Genomic DNA, 17,480 nt, shown 5'->3' on the forward strand with positions numbered 1-17,480 from the left:
GATTTTTAAAAAATACTACAAATTTATTGAATATATTAAAGAACGGATTACCTGGCAGTCACTATACGTGTGTCACTAACATTTTTTTAATGTTTATTTGTTTTTTGAGAGAGTGTTCACGAGCAGGGGAAGAATAGAGAGAGACAGGATCCCAAGCGGGGTCTGCAGGGTGTGCTGTCCGCTAAGCCTGTTGCTGAGCTCGAACTCATGAACACTGAGATCATGACCTGAGCCGAAACCAAGAGCCAGACACTTAACCAGCAAAGCCGCCCAAGCTCCCCTGTCACTAACATTTTCAAGAGAAGGAGCGCCAAAAGCTTTATCCCATAGTTGTCCAGTTCTTGTTTCTTTTACCACCTGATTTCCTCATTTTAGTTTCTGTTGACTTCTCATTTATTGGATGCTGCAGAGCTTAGTGTGGCTTGTTTATGTAAATTTTTAAGTGTTTCATTCATCTTTTGTAGACTGATTACTCCCCATTCTTTTAACTTGATTTTCTGTCATTTTTTTAATCTCCTCTGTTTTTTCTTTGTAAGTTCTCAATTTCTGTATTCTCAGAATTATTTAAGGATTTTCTTAGTAAAGACAAAAAGATGTCACAGAAAAAAAACCATACGCAGAGTAGAGGTGGTTGAGGTAGCAGAAATAGTGGAAGATTGCTATTAAGTATTGAAACTGGCCATAAGCCATACGTGGAAAATATATAATGAATGTAAATAGTTATATTGTTTAATTAGTGGTCGTAAACTATTGCATAGGAAAGAACAAGTGAGACATTGGGATACACACTTAGAAGAAAGCAGCTGTTGATATTAATAATATCTATTTTTTTAATAATACCAGTGAATATATGGGTTGTTGAGCTTACTTGTCAGAAATGTTCAAGTAAATTTGGGTAAGAGGTATCAAGTAAAGAGAACGCATGCTGTCGGCGCCTGGCTTGCTTCCTCTGAAGAGCATGTGGTTCTTGATCTTGGGGTCGTGAGTTCAAGCCCTACATTAGGAGGGTAGAGGTTAAATAAATAAATAAATACTTAAAGGATTACATGTGGCAAACATAAAAGTTAATTTTCTTTGCTAAGGGGTAGCCTTTTGACAGAGATGCTTATTAAATAGGGTGTTGCTACCTCCAGTGCTCAATTACAGGTGTTAATGAGGTAGCTAACAGTAGTTTTCAGAAAGAGCAGAAAAAGTAGAACTAAATTAAAAAGTGGAATTTATAACTTATTTTAAATCAACATGTTGGGAATTTTAAATTGGGGTGGAAGTCAGTGTATAATTGGGTCATTTTTTTGAGGCAGATCTGATCTTTTTTTTTTTAAACATGTTTTATTTCCTGTGTAGATATTTAAATGTTAGCTAATGATAGACTTTTTTTTCTAATACAGTAGAAGAAAATCACACTTTTTATTTTAACATTTAATTTCTTTGGTCTCTGCTCTTTGTCATCCCCACTCTTCAAACAGAGAAGACAGGGAAGCGAGGTTTCTAGCCAGTAAAATGGGAATCATAGCAACATTCCGGTCATGGGCAGGTAAGTTACTCTGTGCTGCTTTATAACATCCAGTAAGAAGAACTTGATTAATTTTTTAAATGTTAAATTACTATTGCAGCATCTGATTTAGGTGTTAACCTAGTTTTAACTTTATATGTTATTAGAGTCAGAGGGATTTGTACAAGATTATTAAAATGAACTATATGTAAGTCAGTGTGTTAATGATTACCTGGGCAGTTACAAAGTCTTTATGTGGACATGAGCTTTCATTTGTCCTGGGTGAATACCCAAATAGAATTGCTGGGTCATGATGTAGGTGCATGTTTACTTTTGTTTTAAGAAACTGACAGACTTTTTCCCAGCATGCTCACACCATTTTATCCTCCCATCGTCAGAGCGTGAGAGTTCCAGTTGCTCTGCATACTTGCCACAGTTTTGTGTTGTCTTTGACTTTAGCCATTCTGGTGGGTGTGTAGTGGTGTCTACTTGAGAATGTTATTTGGATTTCCCCAATGACTATGATATTGAATAATCTGTACGTGTTTATTGGCTGTTCACGTATCTTCCTTTGTGACATTATTAATGTACTTAAAATTGTTTGACTTCATTATCCCACTAAAAACTTTGATCTACATAGATTATTTGAAGTCTGTCAGTTACAGCCTTTTGTGCATTCAATAAATTTTAGAATTAAACTTTTAAAAGACCAAATGCCAAGCAAATTTTTCACTTCACTTTAGGTTAAGAAGCTATTATGTAAGAAAGACAGAACGGTGTCCTACTCTGTCTGGTATTACTTTCTGAAAACTCAGCAGCAATCAGGAGTTGGTAGGCAGTCAGATTTCATGAACTTTTTGGAGTATGAAACAAATAGAAGAAGGAATTTAAATGATAAAATTACTAGTCAGTAGAGGAATGTTACTGCTGACAAATAATAGCACACTTCTGGAAATTATTTGGAAGAATATCGTAGATTTTATATTATGAATGTTATAGAAATTTTTGAAATTCAAATCAATAATTTTTTTTCTCCTTTTTATCCTTTTTAGGTATTATTAATTTATGTAAACCTGGAAACTCTGGAATCCAGTCTCTAATTGGAGTACTTTGTATACCAAATATGGAAATAAGGGTAGGTAAAAGTTACTCTAATTGTTTCCTTGCTGGACTTTCAACAGAGATTACTTGTTAAAAAAAAAAAAAAGTATTTTAGGTGTTGCTTTTTCCTTAATCTATATCATAGATCATTTAAAAAATACATGAATAAATGTTTAATGCTTAGTTGAACCCCAAGGGTAATGCAAATAACTTGAAATACTGATGTTGAGGGCCGCCTGGATGGCTCAGTCGGTTAAGCATCCGGCTTCAGCTCAGTTCATGAACTAATGGTTCATGGGTTTGAGCCCCGCGTCAGGCTCTGTGCTGACAGCTCAGAGCCTGGAGCCTGCTTCAGGCTCTGTGTGTGTGTCGCTCTCTACCCCTCCCCTACTCGTGCTCACTTGCTCGCTCTCGCTTGCTCTCTCTCAAAAATAGACATTAAAAAAAAAAAGAAATACTAATGTTGTTAGGAACTGTGGCTACATTAAAAGCTGGATTAAAATATGAAATCAATTATACTTTATTCATTAAAAAATGCAAATATGGAAGGGCATTCTCGTTGTAAAAGGTTCAAGCAGTCCAGAAATATACTTAGTAAAAAGTAGATAAAGTATTTATCTTATGCCTTCTAACTTATGTTTTTACAATATGTAGGAGTGGTATTTTTGATTAATTTTGGTTTCTTAATATTTATATGCTTATTGGATACATTCCTAAATTATTAGTGCATAATAATTTATGTTAAGCAGCTAAAACAAATTGAAGTTGGAGGGAAAAAAATTCTTCCGTGGTTCTTCCTTTTCCACTTAAATGTTTTTGATTTTGTTTTTTATTTAAAAAAATTGTTTTTAACGTTCATTTTTGAGAGACAGAGAGAGACAGAACATGAACTGGGGGAGAGAGAGGGAGACACAGAATCTGAAGCAGGCACCAGGCTCTGAGCTGTCAGCACAGAGCCTGACGCGGGGCTCGAACTCATGGACCACGAGATCCTGACCCAAGCTGAAGTCAGACACTCAACAAACTGAGCCACCCAGGCTCCTAAATGTTTTTGGTTTAATTGTATTCAAAAGAATAAAATGTGCCCTTTTCTTGTTTTTCTTTATTTGAACCAAACCTGGAGTTGAAAAGTATTAGAAAATATTAGTCAAGGGTGCCTTGCTTAGTGTGAACTGAAAAGCAGTTAGACCACAGAAATGGAGGGATGTGATTATAGATGGAAAGATGTATAAGCAGGGATCTAAAGGTTGGGGCAGTTCACCTGACTGCTTATTACGTAGCAGATGGTGAAAGAACATGGTTTTGGGAGTCTGGCCAACTCAGATTTGACTCCTGGTTTTAGTATTGATAGCTCCATGACCTTGGAGCAAATTACTTATAATCTGTAAATCTGTTTCTCCCATATGTACTGAAGTGGGGATAATAAGAGATTTAGTGGAAAGATTGAATCGTGTATGTAGCAAGTATGCTGTAGTTATCTCTTGTGTAATATAGGCCTGATATGGTGGTTTTCTAAAATACTATAGTCTGTCTTTATCAGTATTTTATTCTGTGAATAGGATATTTAAAAAATCTTTTTAAATTTTTTTAATTTTTTAATTTAAATGAAGGTTCATTCCATAAAAATAAATGGACTGTATTTATTTGCACTTGTAGCGAGGTCTACTTGAAGTACTCTATGATATATTTCGTCTTCCTCTACCTGTTGTGACTGAAGAATTCATAGAAGCACTGCTCAGTGTAGGTAAGTAATGAAGTACATTTGTATATGTATCTATATTATAGTTTTTTTAATTATAATAATTTGTTCCTATTTTAAAATACAATAATTTTAAATTATGATAATTTGTTCCTATTTTGTAATTTTTTGAATTACAAATTTAAATTTGCCTTCAAAGGCAAAATAATGAAGTAAATATTGAATATCATCTTTTTATTGCATCATCATGAAATTGATACAAAAATAAAACCTCAAATAAATTTCTAAAAATAAGAAGTTTAAAATTTTTTCCATCATCCTAGCTATTGCAAATGAGTAGTGAAATTAGTAGAAAGATGGAAAAATTTGAAAGGAAGAGAGGAGATAAGAAATTGATGTAATTCTCAAATTAGATTATCTCATTTTCATTTTCTTTTAGCCAAATGATTTAAGTCCCAAAATGAAATGTACATCAGGAAATAAGTTTTTTCTGAATGTCTTTTCAGTCTATTTATTTATTTAACTAACATTTTAAAACATTATTTGTAGCCTGACTAGCTGATGGTTAACTGATGTGTTTTAGTGATTTTTCATTTTTTTCTAACCACCTGATTTTAACTATTTTAGATCCAGGCAGATTCCAAGACAGTTGGAGGCTTTCCGATGGCTTTGTAGCAGCTGAGGCAAAAACTATTCTTCCTCATCGTGCCAGATCCAGGTAGTATTTAGAAAAAGGGTTCAAATTTATTATAGTTACTGTTTTCATGTTCAGTTATGTAATATATTGAACAGTAACTTAAACTGCTTCTGTGTTGTTTTCATTTCTAGGCCAGACCTCATGGATAATTATTTGGCACTAATACTGTCTGCATTTATTCGTAATGGACTTCTAGAGGCAAGACTTAATACACCTTAACTTATTCTATTTTATTTTTTAATTTTCTCTGACAAATTCTTTCAGAGCAACAGACAAACATGATGCATACATGTGTTCCTACATACCATTTTGCAACTATATTTTCTTTTCTTATTTTCAAAGGGCTTGGTTGAAGTGATAACAAACAGTGATGACCATATCTCAGTTAGAGCTACCATTCTTCTAGGAGAGCTTCTACATATGGTAAAGTTTAGCAACTCTGGATTATGTTTCATACCATTTACTGTTTTAATTTATAAAAAGGTTATTTTAATAATGTTACTTTGTAGTACCTTAGAAAGTAAATTTGCATTTTTTGAATGTTTTGAATGTTTCTCTTTGCATTGCAAAGAGCCTTGATGCCTTGTATTTATCTATATATCTGTGTGTGTGTGTAGATATATATATATATGTATGTGTGTATGTATGTATATTATGTGTGTATGTATAGGCTAGTTTTATAAATGGAACAAATGTAAAAATTAAAAAGTACTAAATATTTTTATACTTGCTTTTGATATGGACATTTTGAATCCTATAGATCTTAATGTATCTTAGAAAGATTTCTTGCCTAACAAGCAAGAAATTACAAAACTAGATCGTTCAATCAGCTAACAGTGGAAATGATAATGTCAATCAGTGCCTGAATTTTATTTTTTTAATTTATTTTTTAAAATATAATTTGTTGTCAGGTTAGCTAACATAACAGTGTATACAGTGTGTTCTTGGCTTTGGGAGTGGATTCCCATGATTCATCGCTTACGTACAACACCTAGTGCTCATCCCAGCAAGTTCCCTCCTCAGTGCCCATCACCCGTTTTCCCCTTTCCTCCACTCTCTCATCAGGCCTCAGTTTGTTCTCTGTATTTAAGAGCCTCTAATGGTTTGCCTCCCTCTCTGTAACTATTTTTTTTCCCTTCCCTTCCCTATGGTCTTCTGTCAAGTTTCTCAAATTCCACATGTGAGAGAAAACATATGATATCTGTCTTTCTCTGACTGATTTATCTCACTTAGCATAATACTCTCCAGTTCCATCCATGTTGTTGCAAATAGTGTCTGAATTTTAGAAAACTTTTGTGATAATTTTCCAAATAGAACTCCCTTGTTTGAACACATTTTTCTCTTCACACTTGTGGGTTGAGGTTTAAAGGGTGAGAATCTTTTTTTTTTTTTTGCTTTGATTTTGTGACATCAGAGCTAATAAGGTGATCTGACCATTCTCTACTCCCAGCAAATCAAGGAATGGGAGAACTGATTGTTGGCAAGATAGAAATTCCTATTTCTAGGTCACCTATTTGTTAATAGAATGCTAAATAGAAAGAACCACTTTGAGCTCACTAAGGAAGAAGTAACTCTGTGGCAGATCTTTTAAAATTATGTTCTGGTTTTCTCTTATTGGCAGAGTACTTGTTATTTCTGTTGTTTCAGGCCTTCCCACCCCTAGTTTTTTGTTTTTTTCCTCACATAGCAGCTGGGCTCTGTGATTGAGATAAAGAGAAATAAACAGAGTTTAGCAACTGTCTTGTTTATCAGTGAGTTGTTCAGCCACGTGCTGCATTCTCCTTCAGCCCATCCATGGAGAAGTTAAATCATATTACAGGTTTCTCAAATCTGATTTTTATTTTCATTCTTAATATATCATTTCCTATAAGGTGATCAATGTCTAGAATTAGTTGCTTTTACATGAAGGAATTTTTTAATAAATTTTATCTGTTTCCTTCCTCCATGACCAGAATTTTGTGATTCCCTTGAAATGTAAAAGCTGATCATTTTTGAGTATATTGTGTTCATTGCTTATTATACTTAGATTTTCTGGCTTCCACATTTGATTCATTTACTTATCTTCATTGATAGCAGATTGAGTGGTGGGTTTTATTTAGAAAGCAGGATTAATTACAGCACTGGATCTAAGATTTTTTTTTTTTTTTTGGAGGATCTAAGTTTTGGTATGTAATCCTTTTAAATCATTTAAGAATAGAATTTAATCAGAGTGGCTAAAATGAGCAAATCAGAGAACTCTAGATGCTGGCGAGGATGTGGAGAAACGGGCACCCTCCTACACTGTTGGTGGGAATGTAAACTGGTACAGCCCCTCTGGAAAACAGTGTGGAGGTTCCTCAGGAAACTAACAATAGAACTCCCCTATGACCCAGCAATAGCACTGCTAGGAATTTACCCAAGGGATACAGAAATGCTGATGCATAGGAGCACATGTACCCCAATGTTCATAGCAGCACTCTCCACAATAGCTAAAACATGGAAAGAGCCTAAGTGTCCATCAACAGATGAATGGATCAAGAAGATGTGGTTTATCTATACCATGGAATACTCCATGGCAATGAGAAACAATGAAATCTGGCCATGTGTAGCAACATGGATGGACCTTGAGGGTGTTATGCTGAGCGAAATAAGTCAGGCAGAGGAGGACAAATATCATATGTTTGCACATATAGGAGGATTAGGAGGAACTTGACGGAGGAACAAGGGGGAGAAGAAGGGCGGAAATGGTGGGGGAAAGGGAGAGAGGCAAACCATGAGAGACTCTTGAATGCTGACAAAAACTGAGGACTGATGGATGTGGGGGGGAGGGGGGGATGGGCATGGAGGAGGACACTTGTGGGGATGAGCACTGAGTGTTATGTGGAAACTAATTTGACAATAAACTATTTGTAAAAAAACAAAAAACAAAAAACAAAACAAAACAAAAAGAATAGAATTTAATTGGTTACTTCTTAAAAATGATAAAGTTATAATAAAGGATCTATGAAATTCAGAGTTTAATTAATGTGAGTCCGTATCTTTATTCTGTCTCATCCTTGTTAAAAGTAGATAAGATAAAAATTATAAATAAGTTTGTACTAGAAAGTCGTTAAGTTAATTTCATGAGTAAAACCTTTAGTATTTTATCTGTGGGTAGTCTATAACCAAATATTTCTATTTCTCAACTCTTAAAAAATGTTATGTTTCATTTTAGGCAAATACAATTCTTCCTCATTCACATAGCCATCATTTGCACTGCCTGCCAACCCTAATGAATATGGCTGCATCTTTTGATATCCCCAAAGAAAAGAGACTGTAAGTATCAGAGCTCTGTAGCAAAGATTGTGTCTGATATATTTAATACCCACTCAGATGACCTTCTCTTCTTTTTAAATTCTTTTGTTTATTTTATTTATTTTTATTTTTTTAGGGAAGCCTTGTAAGTAAGAGGAAAATTAATAGTATCATTTAATAATTTGTATTTTAGGCTACCAAGTATTATAGCTTAGTAAAATCAAGATTTTCTAGCATATTTCTGAATAAGGACATAGACTCTCTACTTCATCATTAAAGTTATTGGTTGAGAATTTTTTGGACTATTTTATGTTTTGAGCAACAATTCAGTCTCTTTTTTTAATGTCTAAAATATTTCAAGTTAATAAAGCACAAAGATTAACAATGTATTCTTTTGGGGTGCTTGGGTGGTTCAGTCCTTTAAGTATCAGACTTCCACTCAGGTCATGATCTCACGGTTCATGGGTTCGAGTCCTGTGTTGGGCTCTGTGCTGACAGTTCAGAGCCTGGAGCCTGCTTCAGATTCTGTGTCTCCCTCTCTCTCTGACCCTCCCCTGATCACACTGTCTCTCTCTCTCAGAAATAAATAAAACATTAAAAAAAAAATTAAAAAAAAAAACCAATGTATTCTTTTATGTGTGTAATTAAAAATGTTGTAATTTAGTAACCCATACTGTAGGCATTGAAGTAAACTAAACTCTTAATACTGAAGGAGATACTGCAAACAGAATTTATAACCCAAGAGTATGGTAATACAGCTTTAGCTCTGGTGGAGTTTCAGTGCTAATAATAAAATATAATTTAAAAAGTAAAGAAGAAGCTTGATTGGAAAGTGCTAGCAGGAATCATTTTCATTTGGTTAAGATTATGTCTACCCCAGGGGTGTTTACCTCCCTCCCATTTTTTTTATTCTGCCTATTATCACAGAAACCTATATATTTGGAAACCTATTTTTTTGGTAACGTTAGTACAATACAGTTCATTAGCTATTCAGAACTATGCATTTTTATTAACAGTTATACATTTCTTCAAAGTTCAGTTAACTTTTGGGTGCCTAGGTGGCTGAGCCGTTAAGCATCTGACTTCAATTCAGATCATGATCTCAGATTTCATGAGTTTGAGTCCCACATTGGGTGAGCAAAAGCCCCTGCTTCGGGTGAGCTGTGCCCTGCTTTGGGTAAAACACATGCCCTGGGTGAGCCCCAATCCCCCCCGCCCCTCTGTCCCTCATGAGATTCTCCCTCTCTCTCTGCCCCTTGCTTACTTGTACCCTCTCTCTCTCTCAAAAAAAAAGTTTCTTAAATTCAGAAGTACACATATGGGCCTCACTATAAATAACTAATCTTCTATTTATTGATGTTAATTCTACCTATGAATATACTATTATTTAGTAGATTGAAGATCCCTAAAAGCCATTAGGGATCATCTATCTCAGTTCTAACTCTAGGCTTCCAATAGCATTGATAGCTTTTCAACTTTTTTTCTTTTTTAAATGTAAGTAGTCTACACCCATGAGGAGCTCGAACTCAAGACCCTGAGATCAAGAGCCACGTGCTCTACTTACTGAGTCAGCCAGGGCTTCCGTTTCAGTTTTTATTTTAGTAGTTTCATGATGGAAAATAGATTTCCCAAAGCCTGGTAGATCTAAACTCTCTGGATCAGATTATGGCCATGAATTTTAGGGTTTATCAAGAATTCAGATTTACCATCAAAATTTCAGTAATAATAGTCTTCTAATGGCTTTTGGGTTTTTTGTTTTTGTTTTTAGCTAAGCAAACTCTCTTTACTTATAAATATTTGCTAATCTGAACACATCTCAAGGTTTTTAAATTTTAAATCTGGTTTGTATTTACCAGAACTTCTGGAGTTGAGACTTGATTGCCACCAGATTCTTGAAAACTCTGCTTTTATGCACCACAAACAAGGAATTAAAAACAATTTGTAAAAGATACCATTTACAGTTGTAGATGCGGAGCAAGTAGAGACTGTACAGGGTGGTATTGGAATCATCGATTATCCACAGGGAGTGGAAATGAAATATTCCAGCCTCATACCATAAATAAAAATTAGTTTCAGATATATTAAGGATTTAAATGTGAAAAGCAAGTTTTATAATTTATAAGAAAGTAGAGAACACTGGATTTCAGACTTTGTAGTTCTTAAAACCAATATAAAAAGTGCCCACTACCATAGGAAAAAGGATTAGGAAATACATACTTAGTTGGGTCTAAATAATTATGTTTCTTCATACAAATGAGCAATGTTCTTCATATTTTTTTCCTTTGTGGGTCCAAATTTGATTAAAGGATTTACTTTTTAGTAACAATCTCTGACTTTGAATTTATATATTTTACTAGGGTAATTTATCAAGTTGATCTCTTTAAAACTTTGCTAGCTTTGGGCCCCTGGGTGGCTTAGTCAGTTGAGCATATGATGTTTGATTTTGGCTCAGGTCATAATCCCAGGGTTGTGGTTTGAGCCCTGCAACAGGCTCTGCACTGAGCATGGAGCCTGCTTAAGATTCTCCCTCTCTCTATCTGTCTTTGACTCTTCAATAAATAGATAGATACATAGATAGATCGTGTAATGCTAGCTTTGCTATGGAATTAATTCAGTTTTTTTTTCATTAGGCGAGCCAGTGCAGCCTTGAACTGTTTAAAACGCTTCCACGAAATGAAGAAACGAGGACCTAAGCCTTACAGCCTCCATTTAGACCACATTATTCAGAAAGCAATTGCAACACACCAGAAACGGGATCAATATCTCCGAGTTCAGAAAGATATATTTGTTCTTAAGGTACCGACATGAAACACTGCAGTTTTTTTACTTAGTTTCCTAATTTTTAACTGATGGATTTTAATATGCATATACTTGCTTGAGTTTGCAGTTTTGTTCATATTATGGATTTTCAAATGGCTTTTCAGTTTTATAATGACTAGGTAGTTTAGAGGTATGTTTTTATAACTTTTTAAAGGTAAAAAGCCTTCACAATTCATTCTTAAATGAAAAATCTTTCTTTATATTTTTCAATTTTGAACTTAGTCTTCTCAATGTGATGATAATTTGCCTTAATTTTCCTTATTACTTTCTGATGGTCTTAGGATACAGAGGAAGCTCTTTTAATGAATCTTAGAGATAGCCAAGTCCTTCAACATAAAGAGAATCTTGAATGGAATTGGAATCTTATAGGGACCATTCTTAAGGTATGACAGGATACTTCTTAGTCCTGGCTTGATTGGCTTCATTTTTATTACTTACTGTAATTCATCATAATTATGTTTGGGAATTGACAAATACATATATGATCTAACATACTGTGTTTTTCTAGTGGCCAAATGTAAATCTAAGAAACTATAAAGATGAACAGTTGCACAGGTATGTAACGACTGTTTTGGATTTAAACCGAAAGATGTTAGATTTGAATTATATTATGCCTAATACCCATGAAAAGTAATAATTGGTATTTTAAAGATATTTATGTACATTTTAGTGGTTGGTATTTAGTAGGTATATGTATACATTTTTGAGTATAGTCTTATAACCCAAAAGCATCAGCTAATTCTTTTTCTAATTATTTATATTCTGGTTTTAGTTTTGGAACACATGATGTACTTTAGATAAAAGTTTCTCAGATTGGGGTAATATCAACCATATAGTAATCTTAGTCCTAAGCATGTGAGAGTGACATAATAAGGACATAATGTTTCCCTCCCAAAACAAAGGCCATTTTTACTGTTCGGCTTCTACTTGCATTTGCATCTGACTTTGGAGGATTATCCATTTGTCCTCCTCTTTACATTTCCCTTAACCAAGTTGATGTTCTCCACACTCTTTATAAAACAAGCCAGTGTTCGTGGTGTCCGCAGTACTTCAAGCTGTGTGCTGCTCCCTGGTACCCTGTGCATTTGGATTGTTCTGAGTTTAGGCTAATCAATTACCAGTACTGATTTCATTTAATAAAAGGGCCTTTACTTCATGTTTTTGAAAAATTCACATCCTTAGCATTATTATTTGGTTGTACTCATCTACTCATAATATTTAATTTAATATCTATAGGTGGGACATACATGAAACATATAAACTTATACTGGAATAAAGAAGCATAGCACTAACTTCTCATACTGCTTGAGAACAGAGATGAAGTCTCATTCAACTTTCTTTCTCCACATCCTGGATTTGGCACCTATGTTGGGCTGGATTATAGTGCATGAAATTATATTGAACTAAGTTAAATGGAAGCTTAGACCATAATGTTGAAATATCATTAATTGTACCCATTGCTTTATAAATTCAGTTGCCTGAATTTTACCTGCAACTTTTATGCTTGGCCTTTTGTCTAATTGTGAAAAACTGACAGAATTGTAGCATGATACATTTTGCTTACCATCACATAGTGTAGGATTATTTTATAGAGTCATGGAACAAAGTTGGTCACAAAATAGAGTCGAAGAAAGCTTATGTTCAGGTGGCTGCTTTATATTTATCCAGCTTACCTTCTATCTAGTTAGGTTATATCTGCATTTTTCCGCTAGCATCTTTGCTGTCTATGAGTTCTTTCAGCCATCTCCCCATAGAATTATTTCACATAGTGTTCTTGACAACTAACGTGTTTTTTTGGTTGTTTTTTGTTTTTCTAGTGTGTGTGTTTGTGTAATGTACCAAATACATTTATTCCTTGCCTTTTACTCTAGTGGTTTAAACACAAAACATATTCAAAACCTTATATCATAGACTATGATTAAGATTTTAAAATAATTGGTTTCTTACTTTGTTGCTAATTTTATTTTGATCTTAGGTTTGTGCGAAGACTACTTTACTTCTACAAGCCCAGCAGTAAATTATATGCCAACCTTGATCTGGATTTTGCCAAGTCCAAGCAGCTCACAGTTGTGGGTTGCCAATTTACAGAATTTCTTCTTGAGTCTGAAGAGGTAATAAGCACTTTGAATATTTTCCAGAGCAGATGTTTTTCATTGAATTTGGCCTCTTCCTTCTATTTCTCAGTATGCATATGTTGTATTTAGAAGTGTAGAGAATGAGCCTAGACCTAGATTTGAATCCTGACTTTGTCACTAGCTAGTTTTCTGACTTGGGATGAGTTATGTGCTTTCTACTTGAAGACCTGTTTTTTTCCTTGTAAAATGGAAGATAATATCATCTTCTTGCAGCATTGTGAAATGAACAAGTACTCAGTGATTGGTATCTGTTATTAGTAACTTCATCATTATCTAAATTTTTTGGACTTGATTACAGTTCATTTTTCTAGTTACAAGTAAAAGTGCTTTTCCAATAATATCACAATGTATTTTCTTTTAGGATGGGCAAGGATACTTAGAAGATCTGGTAAAGGATATTGTTCAGTGGCTCAATGCTTCATCTGGAATGAAACCTGAACGGAGTCTTCAGAATAATGGTTTATTGACTACTCTTAGTCAACACTACTTTTTATTTATTGGAACACTTTCTTGCCACCCTCATGGAGTCAAAATGCTGGAAAAATGCAGCGTGTTTCAGTGGTGAATATCCCTAGATTCTGTTTCAAAATATACCTGAACTTTATTTTTAATGTAGTCAGATATGGTATGCTTTTTATTCTGTGTACATGTATTTAAGCTTTATTAAAAGACAAAAAAAAAGTTATCTTGGCTGCTCTGTTATCCATTTTATGTGATATTTGTCATTGAATGCTTTTTTCTAGAAATGCTTATTTATATATTTCTCTCTTTTTTTTAGTCTCCTTAATCTCTGTTCCTTGAAAAACCAAGATCACTTGCTGAAACTGACTGTTTCTAGCTTGGATTATAGTAGAGATGGATTGGCGAGAGTCATCCTTTCCAAAATCCTTACTGCAGCTACTGATGTGAGTATAACATAGGCAATAAAACTGTAGTTTTATAATCAATTAATTCAGTACTTCATAAATTTTAGCCAAGCAGAATTAATTATTAATTCTAAGAATGTGGGATGGAATTTTAGTTTACTTTAAAGTAGGAGTTCCTCCAGGGGACTATGTGTAGGACCCATGTTTTTTCTCTCCAGGGAAAGAAGCAGTAGATTGAGACAGAAGTATTTTATTTACTAGACTAAAACAATATATCAAGGGCTAAATCATCAGTTCCAGTTTTTCTGCCATCTTCAAGTAGCAAAACTGTCCTAGAACAAAGTCCAAATTGACAATCCATGCTGAAGTTATTTTTAAAATATTTTCATTTATCTTTGTAGGCCTGCAGGCTGTACGCAACAAAACATTTAAGAGTATTATTGAGAGCTAATGTTGAATTCTTCAATAATTGGGGAATTGAATTATTAGTGACCCAGCTACACGATAAAAACAAAACAATTTCTTCTGAAGCTCTTGATATTCTGGATGAAGCATGTGAAGACAAGGTGAAGGCTTATTATTTTATAATAGAATACTCAGACATGAATTTTTCAATTATTTTAATTATTAAATTAATTTTAATTATTAAAATACTCCATTTTAATAGAAAATTAGGTAAATTATAATGTGCTTATCATAGCCATTTTGGAAATGGAAGCTTTACTATCTTTTTGTGATTGTTGATTTGCCTAACAATCACCTCTTTTAGGCCAATCTCCATGCTCTTGTTCAGATGAAGCCAGCTTTATCTCACCTTGGGGACAAGGGTTTGCTCCTCCTCCTGAGGTAAATATCAAGTAAATTTTTCTTATAATTATGATCTTGTTCTATTCTCTCTAGCAGTGTATTTTAAAGCTCGATTCAAATCCAAACAGGAAGCACTCTAAAGAGTTTAGTATTAACTTCAGAAAGAGGTCTATTTCAGAATCATAGACAGCCTTTAAAACTGAAAGTCTGTCTTTTCATTGTTTTCCTTAATGTTTCTTTTACATTTCTGTGTCTTCTCATGATTTTCATGACATTTTCTTTACTGTGATGAGATTCATATGTTTTTTTCAAGATCATGAAAATTTATTTTTATTTGACCTTTTACTTTCAGGAAGGAGCTATTCCTAAAGTCTTTTAGCTTCTTAAGTATAGTAGTGTTTAAGATATTTTAGCTCCTTACACACTTGTAGTCAGACTCTGTGTTAAACTACTGCTTGTTTTAATTTACAGATTTCTTTCCATTCCAAAAGGATTTTCTTATCTGAATGAAAGGGGTTATGTAGCAAAACAATTGGAAAAATGGCACAAGGTAACTCTCTTTTGATGATTGTTGGTATGTTTTTATTTTATGGAATAGATTTATGAATTTAGAGGATTTTTCATATCAGTGTTTTGAAGCTAAAAAGGTCAAATACTTAAACATTCATATGAAGTCAGGTCTTAAATTCTATATAAATACTTGTATTTATATTTACCCTTTAAAAAAATTTTTTTTATGTTCATTTATTATTGAGACAGAAACAGTGCATGGATGGGGGAGGGCCAGAGAGAGAGGGAGACACAGAATCTTCTGAGGCAGGCTCCGAGCTGTCAGCGCAGAGCCCAATGCAGGGCTCGAACCCACAAACTGTGAGATCATGACCTGAGCTGAAGTCAGATGTTTAACTGACTGAGCCACACAGGTGCCCCTATTTATCCATTTTTTTAAAACTAAAGAGCAGTCATTTTATAGTGAACTATTGATTTTGCGTACATCCTATTGAAATTTTGTTTTCAGTTTAATTGATACAATCCACTGATACAATTTTTTAACCCTACTTAACTCATCTCCTTTATTCTTATTCTTGGGTCCCTTAGATAGCCCTTTTAAGCTACAGTTAAAACAGTTTTCCTAAATGAAGGAAGAAAACAGTTCTACCAAGCAGATATAATAATGTAAATAAACTTTATCTTAGTATGCTAGTTTATGTAATCTGAGAACAGACTTCCTGCTGTTTTAGATAATGGGGAAACCTAGTAAGAAGGGAATAATTTCAAGTTATTAGAGAACTTCTTAGCTTTTCTTTAGTTGGTCAGTACCTTGATTTTATTTTGTTTGAAGCATTATAAATTGTCAAAGCATCTTAGAAACCCATGGATAATCAGTCCAACTGTAAATAATTTTTAGATTTTTAATCTTGTCAATCATTTATATGGTCTGTTTTGAACCGTATTTCACAAGAAGTTCTTATTTAAAAAAGTAACTATAATTCTAAAACATACTTAAGGCATGAAGTCTTCAGTAATTGATGGAGAATTGAGATAAGGTGTGATAGTTTTAGTTCATAAATAGAAGCTATTTAAACAAATTACCATAGTAAAATCAGTCACCTTATACAAATTACAGTATTAGAAGATTGCTTAGCATATCTGGGATGGTACTTTCAAATAATAGGTATAAAATATAACAGCAGTCACAAAGGCATATGCAGTGTATAAGGAAACAAATGATTCTGCTTTAGGGATTAGAATTAGCGAAAGAAAATGTTGGGTGGGCTCAGGAAAGCATATGATATTTGGAATGGCCTTGAGGAGTAGGTAGGTAAATAAGTAGGAAGAAGGGTCTTCTAGGCTGAGGGAGCAGACATCTGTATAGATTATTGAAACTTCAGATTTGTGAAGAAGCTATATTCCAGTGTAGTTGGGGCTAGGATAAATGTGGAATGGCAAGATGAGGCCGGAATGGGCCTTACAAACCATATTATGTCATATTAAGGGATTTCAATTTTATTGGAAGTGGGATTATTATAGGTGTTTAAAGACTAATCATGATCAGAGCTGTGCTTTAGAAACATGATAGGTCCCAGGGTAGAGGTGGAAGTTTGATCATCAAAGGTAAAGCCTAGAAATATTGAGACCAGGTAAGAAGCAAGAATTGGTAAGAATGTGAATTTTAGTACTACTGAGATTGGATAGGCAGGGACATATTTTCCGAGTGTTTTTGAAATAAGATGGTACTGCTCTGTGGGATGACCAAGTGATTGGTATCCAGAAAATGTTTGGAATTGTGGATCAGGAATTCAGACAAGTGCTGAAGATGACAATTTGGGAGTCATCTGAAACCTGAAATGAGTGAGATCACCAGAGAAAATGTAAAGAATAAAAAAAGAAAAAGAACTGGAAATTGCTCCTTAGAGAACACTCTGGTTTAATGACAGGAATAGAAGGACAAGGACAGTGAGAAAATTGTCAGAGAGGATGTGGTCACTGAAGGATGCTTCAGTAAGGAGAGGCCAGGGGTCACATAAGATGAACAGTAGATAGTAGGCTGTTGAATTTGACAGGTTATTGGTGAATTTCACCAGAACAT

The 17,480-nt window shown here is 34.1% G+C and overlaps 1 protein-coding gene across 3 annotated transcripts in view; it reads left to right on the forward strand.

Moving 5' to 3' along the window:
- The window catches only part of RICTOR (RPTOR independent companion of MTOR complex 2), a 119,830-nt gene that overhangs the window by 73,376 nt on the left and 28,974 nt on the right, over positions 1-17,480 (forward strand). For all 3 annotated transcript variants that reach the window (XM_077763466.1, XM_077763467.1, XM_077763468.1), the window contains exons 9-24: positions 1,467-1,534; positions 2,545-2,627; positions 4,250-4,337; positions 4,920-5,010; positions 5,121-5,187; positions 5,332-5,412; positions 8,183-8,283; positions 10,893-11,058; positions 11,364-11,465; positions 11,591-11,637; positions 13,058-13,193; positions 13,579-13,778; positions 13,996-14,122; positions 14,485-14,649; positions 14,853-14,929; positions 15,362-15,440. In XM_077763466.1, the coding sequence (XP_077619592.1) occupies positions 1,467-1,534; positions 2,545-2,627; positions 4,250-4,337; positions 4,920-5,010; positions 5,121-5,187; positions 5,332-5,412; positions 8,183-8,283; positions 10,893-11,058; positions 11,364-11,465; positions 11,591-11,637; positions 13,058-13,193; positions 13,579-13,778; positions 13,996-14,122; positions 14,485-14,649; positions 14,853-14,929; positions 15,362-15,440 (1,678 nt within the window). The remainder of the gene's footprint in view (positions 1-1,466; positions 1,535-2,544; positions 2,628-4,249; positions 4,338-4,919; positions 5,011-5,120; positions 5,188-5,331; positions 5,413-8,182; positions 8,284-10,892; positions 11,059-11,363; positions 11,466-11,590; positions 11,638-13,057; positions 13,194-13,578; positions 13,779-13,995; positions 14,123-14,484; positions 14,650-14,852; positions 14,930-15,361; positions 15,441-17,480) is intronic.

The sequence above is a fragment of the Crocuta crocuta genome, unplaced genomic scaffold (assembly GCF_008692635.1).
Source record: "Crocuta crocuta isolate KB4526 unplaced genomic scaffold, BGI_CrCroc_1.0 scaffold4, whole genome shotgun sequence".
NCBI lineage: Eukaryota > Metazoa > Chordata > Mammalia > Carnivora > Hyaenidae > Crocuta > Crocuta crocuta.